The 12,454-nt window shown below is 39.1% G+C and overlaps 1 protein-coding gene across 1 annotated transcript; it reads left to right on the top strand.

Annotated features, from left to right (window-relative positions):
* Nucleotides 1-823: 823 nt before the first annotated feature.
* Nucleotides 824-10,840, top strand: LOC134865582 (protein-cysteine N-palmitoyltransferase HHAT-like protein). The gene is given in 14 exon segments (XM_063885202.1): nt 824-1,023; nt 2,038-2,165; nt 3,421-3,488; nt 3,581-3,694; nt 4,908-5,102; nt 5,761-5,970; nt 6,384-6,555; nt 8,389-8,400; nt 8,403-8,432; nt 8,435-8,531; nt 8,646-8,681; nt 8,973-9,174; nt 9,264-9,405; nt 9,720-10,840. Coding segments are annotated over 13 exon segments (1,527 nt in total). The 5' UTR covers nt 824-1,023; nt 2,038-2,059; the 3' UTR covers nt 9,863-10,840.
* Nucleotides 10,841-12,454: the final 1,614 nt, after the last annotated feature.

Raw genomic sequence — 12,454 nt, 5'->3', positions numbered from 1 at the left:
CTGGACTTTCTCAAGCCTCCTTACCCCTGTAATTACTGCTGGCAACAAATGATACCTCTTTATTATTAGCAAAACAAGAGTACAGTTAGAAACAACACACGTTGTTCAGCGAAATATGTCGAAACCAAGCTTTAACCTGATCCTGGGCAAACAACAGCACTTTAAACAATCCATGAAAATAGTTGACGTTTATCCAAAACCCATGGTATGGGTTCAGGTCTTTCCCCTTGTGTGACTTATTTTAATAAGTAGAGAGCGCCACCTAACGTTTACATGAGGAAAAATCCTTCATGCATTCAGTTTATTATAATACACTACACTGCCTGCAATCACATCAGTCGCAGTATTAGATCTGAAGGTGCCAAGATATCACTTCATAATGGAAAAATGGCAGGGGGGGGTCATAAAATCCCTCAGATATGTTCGTGAGTTATTAATCTATTCTGGTACTACACAGTAAAGAGGATACAAAAAAACTAAAGCAAATGTATGCCAAAAGGTGACCGTGATTGCTTTTGACGGTGGCAATTCCTAAACACATTTGCATATTTCAAATATATTATATTTTCGTATGCCTTTTTAAAACTAATCCATTGTATTTGTTTGCCATCAGTGTGTCACTGTTATCAAGTCTTGGCATAGTAGCCTACTGTAGGGATGATGCTATTGGTTGAGGCTTCCCCCCTCGGTTTTTCACACTGTCCCGGCTCCAGTAAGGTCTGATGAGCTCGCTGTGAACCACCCCTCACTGTGGTGCAGAAGTGGAAGATAAATATATCCCCCCCCCCTGCTCCCACTCCCCCCTCCTCATTCTCCTTTCGTTGAGTCCGCAACATCCTGACTGGCCGAAGCTGGTGATCGCAGGCAGCGGCAGCGGCAAGCCCCCCTACAAGACGGATGAATTAGAAAAAGCTGCAGTAACCACCTCCACCCCCTTGTTTTCTTTTATTCATTCTCTTTATTGAAGAGTCTGGCTGTAAAAACCGCTGCCCTTCCATCTTGACAGTGTGAAGCGGATACAAGGTTAGTAAAAACAAGTATGATTGTTTAAAGGGGGTTTATTATGAGTATACATAACAATCAATGCACAAGCCCTGTGTGTTAGTGCTTCTGTATGCATGGGGGCATTGAAACAGTAAACCAGGATTTGTATGCAGGACGCTTTGCTGGGGTCCTGCTTAGCCATGGTAACATCTTGGCATGAAGTTGTTAGTCAACTCTTTGAACTTCAAATAGACATAAACCTGATACACACACACACACACACACACACACACACACACACACACACACACACACACACACACACACACACACACACACACACACACACTCTCTCTCTCAAACAGGTACAAGTGCCGTAGTCTCCACTGGAAAGTAGCTGTCTGTCTGTTGTTCCTACTCCAATGCACCATTCTTGGTCATTCCTGTCAGAGCTAATTATTCTGTGAAGTGAGTCCCCATGCAGCGCCTCAGCTCAGATCACATAGCACTGCAGCTGCCCCGCTGCACTGAGCACCAACTGCAGGAGCTATAATAGGAAGGAGAGGTAGGGTTGCGCATGCAGCTGACAGTGCTGATTCCGAGGAGCCAGGGCTCTGCAGTACTATTTAAGTCACTGCCATGTCGATCCTTTAGGCTTATTAGTAAAATGTCACCTAATTGATGGACTGTATGTCAAGTAGAATCTGTGTTCTATGTGTGTTTGCAAAGGGAGTTTCATTTAAATACCATCATAATTTTAATGGTGTTACAGATTGTTTTTTATATTGTAAAAACATTTCAATGGGGATTTATATGAATAGGATGTCTAAAGTGAACAGTAATACAAAAACATGTTTGTGTCCTCTTAGTCGTGTGCATGCTCTTGTCTCAGACCAGAATAAAAACACATTAATTCAAAACATTGGTTCGATAAACCTTGGTAAACCCCCCTTACTCGCATTTTGACAATCATCCTTTGCTTTTTTTTTTTGCTGCATTCCTTTATTCAGTGAGGTCTGATATAGTGTGGCTGATTGCTTTCCATTTCATTAGGCTTCCTGTTAACGGATTCACCATGGGGATCAAGGCTGCCCTGCCCAGATATGAGCTGTATCTCTACACAGCCGTACTCGGCGTGGCCTTGATATGGGCAGGCAGTTGGATATTTGAAGCTTCCGGTGGTGAGTTCACGACGAGTCAAAGACATGTCCAAATCACGTGCAGTAACATATTGAAGCTGTATGTTATATTTCTTGGGACAGATAAAACGGTAACTTTTAGAGCAGCTGCCCAGTCGCCTTATCAATGTTTTGAGTAAAGAAACACACATTTAGCGCTCTGTCATAATAAATCCCACTGAAAAGCACTTGACCAAATAATTGACTAAAATGTGCTTCAAAAAGCAAAACCCCTAATTAAGACACATCTATTTAAACTAAAAGTGCATAGAACAAAATTCCTTTAGCAGACCAAAAATACCTCAATCCCCTTCCCTGAGGAATACCTTCATGTTTCTATTAATAGGCAGACAGTTTAAAGATGTTCCAATTACTTTTAATAATGTTTCTGGTGAAGATGTTTCAGACTAACACTAAATTGCACTCATCATCTAATCCTAAACGCTTCGTCCCGAAATGCTGACAACTGTTTGCATGTGTTAGACAGTAAATTGCTAAAAGTGTACTCTTCACATACGGCTCTGAATGGACTTAGTGTAATCTGGTGAATGGTACTATCTGTCACAGTCAGATCGGCCATGGCAGAGTCATGTTGTCATTTTGTCCTGATTCTCTTGAAATGCTCATTTTTAGTTGCAGAGTCTTTGGGCATTTACACTGCTACAGTAGCACTGCACACCCATAATAAAAGCTTGGCTGCGTTCCCAGTAGTAAGAGGCTTTCCCTGAGTGACCCTCACATTTTGATATCCTTTTTTCATGTCCATTAGTGTAACAAGGCAAAGCTGGAGGGGCTGGGGGCGTTGTTGTGAATAGGAAGTGTTAACATCAATGCCATGTTTCTGAACTCTTCCACACTTATAGTTGTTATTTATTGTAATTTCTGTTTCGCGTTTCATTCAGGTTGCGCAGTGAACTAATCTCCTACAACCACATTATGACCATATGAGTGTGAAGATGTCAGATTCAAAAATAGAAAGCTTTGCAGAGAGTGCTTTATGTAATTTTTGATGTTATCAAATGGAGTGAATGGGCTCATGCACCTAAAATTCACTGGGATCATCCTAAAATGACACCAAAGCTGTTCATACAGGACTTTATTCTCCAAATGATTATTACATAGACACCCAAAAATAAAGCTTCCCAAAGTCTGGATTTAGCTTTCCTAAACCTTAAAACTTTACCATACATATTTTGCTCTGTTGAAAATATAATACCACGTTGATAAAACACTAAATCTGGTTTTCTTTTTAATTCAGAGAATGTGGACAGGAAGGCCTTCAAAGAAAGTGTGCAGCCAGGATGGCATTACTTTGGCAGGAAAATGGTAAACTGCGTATCTCAATGTGTTCTACAATTGAATTTCCTTATGCAAGATGTGATTGACATGTGTTAATAATGAATCCTTCTTTGCTACAGGATGCTGCGGACTTCGAATGGATGATGTGGTTCTCTACATTCCGCAACCATATCCTTTTTGCTCTTGCTGGTCATGTTATCTTTGCAAAGATATTCAGCCTGCTAGCTCCAAAGGTGCGTACATGTGTGGGAATGTCCATTAGCTATAGCACTGTGATCTGATCACATAATGGCATGTTTCTTATTAAGAGTTTACGTATTGGATGTAATATATACACGTGTGTTTGTTGGTGTGTTTAATCACAAGCTTTGCACCAATCACCAAGTATTAAACCAGATTTATTTTTAATTAAAAAACAAATGTGACACACACATAAGGCTGCAAGAAATCTAGATTTAAAAATATGAAAAGTGAAGTCAATAAGCCACCGATGCTTAACGAAGACGACCCTGGTAAGAAACCTCCCTCTACATCAGGAGAAAACATAAAAAAAAATAGGAACATTTAAAGAAATACATTAAAAACAATATTTGTAAAAGGGGAATAAGAACTATTAAAATTACATTTAATGAAAAGGCCCTTTTTCAAGATTACTGAGCTTACAAAATTTACTTTAGCATTGCACAAGTATATCCATAAGCTATATATCTTAGGGAGTCCTAGCCAAAAGGATGTTGAAAACGATCAATATATTGATATTATATCAATATATTGTGGAATTAAAGTTGAAGAATTTGCTTTGAATGTGAAGAAAAAGGCATGAACCCATCCATATCTAAACACACTAATCCGATACATTTTTATGTGGTATATGAAAAGAAATGTTTTGTAGATTATTGGAAAGGTATGTATTTTTGCCCAAACAAATATTACCATAAATCCAACAGACATAAATCATGAAATAATATATTGTTACGATGCAAGAGAAATGTATACATACAATCTGTGGTAAAGTGCATGCAAAGCTATGTGCTGATGTAAGGCCTTCGGCTTTACAAGTAAATCAATTCTGTTCAGTTCAGAGCAATTCTATTTTAATAAGAAAAATGTGTCATACTGTATATTTGTACCCTAAGGTCTAACACAGAATTGAGTTGATGCATGAGCATGGCTTGCCTTCTGTTAGACTGTGAGGGTGTCAGTTGTTGCGTCTCTATTTGACATATTTAAAACTGTTGTTTTAAACATGATTTTCTGTCTTGTTCCATGCTTACAATGAAGATTGGTATAAATGGATGTAAGGTAACATCAATAAACTTGTGAATTTTATAACATTTGTCAAGTGTATCATTTAAACCATTTATACGCATGTGTGATGAATTAATTCATGATTAGTACAAAAGTCCCGTAATGCCGTAACACTGACGCTGGCCTCTGTACCCACAGCACAGATCCTTGATCTTTGGGGTGTACGGTAGTTTGGCAGTCCTGGTCACGATGGGCTGGACCTACATGGCTCTGGTTCTGTCTCACTGCATCATCCTCTACAGCGTTGCCCTGGTCAAGATGAAGTGGTTGTGCTTTGCTGCCGGCCTGGGCGCACTGGCCTCCATCAAGTTTGAGCCCTATAACTCCTGGCAGGTGAGTGAGGGGTTCTAGGTTCAAACTTCAAAGCAGCAGGCAGACTTACTGAATTCCTGACCGGCGGATATAAAAGGAGTTACGTATCTCATTATGTTATAATCTTATAATCCCTAGTTATTTAGGCAGATTTCAGCCTGAAATATGATTATTTCCTGCTTTTTTCTTATATTAAACTGAATTCTTCATTTTTTGTACAAAACAAGACATCTTAGGACATTTCCTTTGAATTAAGAAAACTGTGATGCACTTTTTCAAGTATAATCCTACATTTTACAGATGCAGCGATTAATCAAGATAAAACAATTCCTGCTTTTGTCCAAACAAATGTAATTAGAAACGAAATGTTACATTAACATTGTTTAATGTGTACCAGGTCAATAAAAAAATGGACCATTATCAAAACAGTTCTCTGTTTTAGCCTTACGATGAATTATATTCACAATTACTCCAAAATATGATCTAGAATGTACTGTCAAATGTTGTTATGATTATATCAGTAGTAATATAGGATTATATGGTTATATAAGTAAAATGTTGAATTGGAATGTAGAATTAGACTGGTTCCTTCAACAGCTGCTTCTACTCTCACTGTCATATATTTTAACAAAAATAAAATATAATAAATAACAAGGTGCTTGCTTCAATGCTTCTTCAGGAAGCCTTGGTAACCGGCTCTTTTGACCTACAAGACGTCCTGTTCTATGGAGGCTGCGGCTTCAGCATCATGCGCTGTATGAGCTTTGCTTTGGAGAACTGCGAGAGGAAGGACGGCAATTACACCTTCTGTGACCTGCTGAGATACAACTTCTACCTCCCTTTCTTCTTCTTCGGACCTATCATGACCTTTGACAAGTTTTATGCCCAGGTGAGGATTTAAACTTTGATAGTCAAGTGGTGAAACATGAGTCAAAGTGAAAAAGTGAGCCGCCATTTCAAATCTGACAGTAGTTATTAAGCCATCACTACAACAGTACAACATTTTTAAAACTCCTAAAGGCCTTAAGATAATATAACTCAGGTTAAAGCCATAGGTGGGGACAGAAAAAACAACAGAAAGCAACACTTTTAACAGCATTATGAACATTGGTGTGAGTGATCGCTACTATGATTACACACGACACTTTACAAGAATGTTTTATTGCATCGTACAGCATCATTCAAGTGTTAACAAAATAAAGTCCCCATCTTAGCTGTTTTTCATTTGTTGGTTTATTTAGAATATCAGGATATTTAGACCACTTTTCAAAATCATGATGGTTTGTGTTTTTAATTCCACAGGTGAACAACACCCAGCTGATGCGCAAGGAAAGGGAGATGTGGAACATCACCACCAAGGCTTTGCTGCATCTGGGAGTTATTCTGGTGGTGGACGTCTTCTTCCACTACCTCTACATCCTGACCATCCCCAGTGACTTGAAGCTGGTCGGCAAGCTTTCTGACTGGTGTCTGGGTGAGTAACATATAGTATATATGTTTCAACTTTGTTTTTATATGGTGATTTAGAAAAATGTCTAATAATGGCTCTTATTATAACTATTACTCCCAACATTAAGTGATGATGTATCAGGAATGAAAATATACCGTTTTGAAGTTGTTATATATATATAATATATATATATATATGTATATACAGTGGGGCAAAAAAGTATTTAGTCAGCCACCAATTGTGCAAGTTCTCCAATTTAAAAAGATGAGAGAGGCCTGTAATTTCTATCATAGGTATACCTCAACTATGAGAGACAAAATGAGAAAAAAAAATCCAGGAAATCACATTGTAGGATTTTTAAAGAATTTATTGGTAAATTCCTCGGTAAAATAAGTATTTGGTCACCTACAAACAAGCAAGATTTCTGGCTCTCACAGACCTGTAACTTCTTCTTTAAGAGGCTCCTCTGTCCTCCATGTTACCTGTATTATATGGCACCTTTTGAACATTTATCAGTTATAAAAGCATATACCTGTCCAAACCTCAAACAGATTATACTCCGAAATCTCACTGAGTGGCCATGACCAAGCACGTCCTATTTGGGTGTACGGAGTTGGCAGTCTGTCACGATCTGACCCATGGCCTGGTCTGTATAACTGCATATCCTCATAGAGCGTTCGCCTGGCAAGAAATAAGTGGTTGTGCATTTTGAATGCGGACATACATGGCCGCTACTCCATCCATCTGGGCCCTACAAACTCTCAGTATGACCGTGGTCGGTTCAAACTTCACAAGCAAGCGGGACAATAGAATTCCGAACCAGGGGACTATAGAATACTGGAGTACGCTGGACCATATGTTACAATGCTATATCCCAGTTATAGCAATTTCAGCCGAATATGGGATTAATTCCTGCTTTTTCATATAACTGAATTCTCCTTTTGTCTAAAGCCAGACATGTCAGGACCATTCTTTGAAGTTAAGAAAACTGTGAGGCACTTTTCAGTATATCCAGCAACAGGATTGGGAGTAATAGATAACATTCTGCTTGTCCAACAGAATTGAAACGAAATTAGATACTTTTTATGTGTAGGTCATAAAAACTTCAAACTCGTCTGTTTTAGCTACGATGAATATATGCAGATTGACTCCAAAAATGATACAGCATACTACTGTAACATGGTGGTAGGATTATATCAGTGTTTAGGGTTTATGTTTATAAGGACAATGTGAATTGAATGTGTAATCAAGGTCCTTCAAAAAGATGCTTCTACTTCACGTGCATGATTTTACAGAAATAATAAATAACTACAAGTGCTTGCTTCATGCTTCTTCAGGAAGCCTGAGTAACGTGGCTTTGAACAGCGTCTGTTCTGATGAGCTGCGTGCTTCGCATCAATGCGCTGAGAGCTGCTGGAGCAATGGAGAGGAGGACGGCATTACCTTCTGTGACTGCTGAATTACAACTTCTACCTCCTTCTCTTCTTGGACCTATCAGACTTTGACCAGTTTTATGCCCAGTAGGATTAAATCTTTGAGCAAGGTGAAATGTCATGAAAAGTGAGCCGCTTTCAATTGACAGAGTATTAAGCCACATAAACAGTACAACATTTTAAAAATCTAAAGGCTAGATATGAACTAGGTAAGCAAGTGGGCAAAAAAACAAATAACACTTAACAGTGATTATGGAACATTGTGGATAATCGTACATGATAACACGATTTAGAACGTCTTATGCATCGTACGCATCACAAGGGTTAACATAAATAAGTCCCATTAGCTGTTTTTCTTATATATATATGTCCTCGTATCAACAACTAACACACATTTTGATGTTTTGTTTCCATACGTTAATAGCTGGTCTGGCTTATTCCACCTGGTGTATGACTGGGTGAAGGCAGCCGTATGTTTGGTGTAATCAACACTGTGGCTACACTGGACCACCTGGACCCTCCTCAGCCTCCCAAATGTATCACAATGCTCTATGTCTTCGCTGAAACGTAAGGGAGACTTGTGGTATTTGTGTGAAATTTTAAGAAGTTGTGTACTCTCTTTCGTGCCATTGATAAACCTTACAGTGAACTGTTAACTTGGATTATGTCTACTTTTTATAGGCACTTTGACAGAGGCATCAACGACTGGCTGTGCAAGTAAGTGTCGGAGTTTTGACCTCCCTTCCCTGTTCTTCCATTGTTTTTTTTTTAGGGGGAAATGGGATTATTATTGCTGGATAGTGTGAATTAGTATTGGGGGATAGCTGGTGAAGAGTATATATAGAACATCTAAAACTAGGAACCTAAAGATTAATACTAAGTCATACATCTGTGTTTAAAGGCTTACAACTTTGAATCCAATTCAGCCTCCTTCGCGACATGCTAGCATAACGTGATTGTCACCAATGGATACCTTCATCCACTTGAATTTGAGTTGTAATCTTGCAGGTATGTTTATGACTACATTGGCGGGGATCACGATAAAATCTTCAAGGAGCTCCTGGCAACCATCTGCACCTTTGCCATCACCACCCTGTGGCTGGGCCCATGTCAGCTGGTTTACATCTGGTCCTTTTTCAACTGCTTTGGCCTCAACTTTGAGCTGTGGGTCGCCAAGTTGTTCTCCCTGCCACCACTTTCTACCATTGAGGTGCGAAACATTGAGATAAAAATCCCTACAGTCAATATACAGGATGATGCTACTGTATTTGTCATTATGTACCTGCTGCATCTCTTTAGGGTTTTATGGGTGAAGCCATGTCACGCAGGATCCGGGGTGTGTTCAACGCTGCCAACTTCTGGACCATTGTCCTCTACAACGTTCTCTCCCTCAACAGTTTGGAGTTCGCCAAACTGGTGGCTAACCGACTGATTTACAGAGGTAGGAAACAACGAGGGCGTACATGGTAAAAACACACTTGAGGCCATTCTGTCAGTTCTAGTGAAAGTAAGACGAACATCAAAAGCAACAGAATCTCAGGGGGCGTCCTCCTCCAGATATCACATGACTTAACATCCTCTTTGTTGCTTTCTTTCACAAAGAATAAAGGGATTTTAACACCAGAGCATTGATAGAGGTTGTTCACAGGATTATCATCAGATGACAGAAAAAAAAGAAAGCAATCCTTTAAAGTTTCTCTTTTCCTTCCCCCCCGTCACTTCCTCTATCTTTCCCTCTTTGTGTTTTTCCTCCAGGTTTTCCTCTGTCCACTCTCTCAGTGTTACTTGTGACCTACTGTGGCGTGCAGCTGGTGAAGGAAAGAGAGAGACAACAAGCTCTACTGGAGGATCCCGAGCCTGTGAAGCCAGTTGATGGGGGCAAAGAAAAAGCGGAATAAACAGACAGAAAATTGTCACAGACTTCACGGTGAACAGCCCCCTCACACTGTTCCATGCTCGGCCTTGTGAACTATACCCAACCGGCTTTAACAATTAGTCGGCATCTGTATTGTTTACAAAGCCTGTGTTTTTTGTCAGAAGCGAAGCAATGTTTGGAATTGTCTAATCTCCTCAAGTGCACTTGCTGTAGATAATCATCACGTCCTTCGGCACATATCCACCAATGGTGCATTTTGTATTCCATCCGAACAAGAGATTGTTATAGGCCTGCTAAAGATATAATGATAGTACACCTCATATTATAAAGAAATGGAGTAACAACCTCTGTTGTTTTCTCCTGTTTTCACTTTGGACTTTTCTCAAATTTTGATATTCTCACTGATTATCTTTCTTTAACCATCATCAATACGGTTATTTTTGGTTAGATGGTGTCTTAATTTTGCCTTACACGCCGTAGATCCTCATCATGACAATGTTTACCATACTGAAAGGGTTAAAAACTTGAAAAAACTTGAAATCAGGGTGCCACAAATGGACTGCAATGAAGGTACCACAGAAATGGTGCTGTCAACGTCCTGCACATAGCTTGCAGCTGATTGTATATTTGCTCTACTTTCATACAGCAAAAATAATAGTACAATGTATAGGATAGTCTATTTTGAAGGTTGAGAATGTTTGAGATCTCTCGTCATCTCGAAGAGTTGAATGTAAACCGTCCGAGAACGACAGCTTCACTCCACCACCATGCAGGAGATTACTGTCGCTGTGACATTTAAGAATATCTTCCCTCCACCCTCTTCCACATGACGGAGGTCCCTCAGCTCACTATGAAAGGCAATAGGCCCGGGAGGGAAAATGCGTCACTCTTATCCTGCCTGTCACCAAAACCTGCTGTCTGTCTGTCTGTAGTGCAGCAGACAGAGAAAAAGATTGTAATGCCTTTTCTCTTAGGGTTTTTATTCAAAGGTGTTCAGTTTCGAATGTTTGACTTGAAATAAAGTGTTGTTTCATCCAAAAGTGACACAAGTATCAGTTTGTTTTGTTGTTGAATGGAGACAAAACTAAATATATTTTTATTGTTCTCTTTGACGAATAAGCATAGTAGAATAAAACATTATATTTAGTCTAAATATATGGTAATGCTATAATAAGTCATGAAAGACAGCATGGGTTTAAGGTGAGACAATGTAATCTGTGGCCACAAGATGGCCCACTTTGACCGACGCTGGTCACTGACTGCACATGTTTGATTAAAGGGGTCTTCCCTTTACTGTTGTGTGTTATATAGGCAAATGTTCTGCAAGAGCTAAAATCCCACACACTCCACCCCTGCCTGAAATTCCTTCATTGGACTCCTTGGTTAACTTATAAGGACTTTTTGAACATGATTGGCAGCCACCTTACTCTCCAGTTTCTGGATGGTGAAACAGTTGTAATTTAAACCATATAATCCTTTTTCATGTCACAGTAGAAAAAGCACAGGTGTAAATAATTACATAATTAGGATCCTGGTATTGTGCAGACAGGCTCATTGTCAAGGTTTACTGGTGCCTATTACTGGATTAGTATCAACTGTGCTTTTCCTACTATGAAAAAAGAGTGCATATTGTAGGTGACGTCATTTGATTAACAGCAACTTCCACCTGCACAGAGCACTACTTTTCCAGAAGTGCTAAGTTATTGTATGCTATTATTTTAAACGTCACTGTGTTTACATCTTTTTAAATATACACAGAAAAGTACCATAAATATAACATATTATTACCAAAGATAAAAACAACCTATTTAATTTGCACATTGATGCTAGTCCAAGGAATTTTGAGCTAGCTCACCTATGCTGAACCCCAGTGTCGCACCTATACATAGCGCCGTATTAATATAAATAAATAGGATATAGAATATTGTGTGCACCATAAAAAGGTATGTTTTTACATTTCAATTCAGGTCACCCATACATTATTGTAGAGGACCGGTCTAACATGCAAACCAGTTTACAGTTTGCAAGCATTGCACAGGTGTAATAATAACACTAATTGTGACCTTCATACTGACTCACTCTTGGGTGTTGGCACAGATAAGCAGGGCAGTACTTTAATTAATGTTATTGCTATCACCTGCGCTTTTCTTATGTCACCATGAGCAATATATAACTTTGTGTTGAATTGCGTTTGGCCTTTACAAAGAGTTTATAGGTGACATATCTGTTCATTTCACTTCATTTGGGAATCATCCTAGACTCACAACTCTCATTTAAAAGCATGCAAAAAAGGTGGCCAATACTGTCAAATTTAAGCAAATTTTAAACACATAAGACCTTTCTCTCATTTTTCTTACTGCTTAACTAGCTGGTCGCAAGCTAATAAAACAACTTTGCAACCAATTGAATCTCTCTATAAGCAAACACTAAAAACACTGGACCGTAAGGCAAATAGTTATCACCATTGTTTATAGTGAAAAAGCATAACTTGTTTAACTTTGAAAACTTTATACATTTCTCTGATGCCTGTCTCATCTTTAAGGTACTTCATGGCCTTGCTCCACCCCCACTGCACCAATTCATAAAACAGAAAGATAGTGTCAATAGAGTAACC

This window comes from Eleginops maclovinus, chromosome 6, assembly GCF_036324505.1.
Source record: "Eleginops maclovinus isolate JMC-PN-2008 ecotype Puerto Natales chromosome 6, JC_Emac_rtc_rv5, whole genome shotgun sequence".
NCBI classification, from domain to species: domain Eukaryota; kingdom Metazoa; phylum Chordata; class Actinopteri; order Perciformes; family Eleginopidae; genus Eleginops; species Eleginops maclovinus.
The sequence above is the reverse complement of the archived record's forward strand: the minus strand, read 5'-3'. Positions and strand labels throughout refer to the sequence as shown.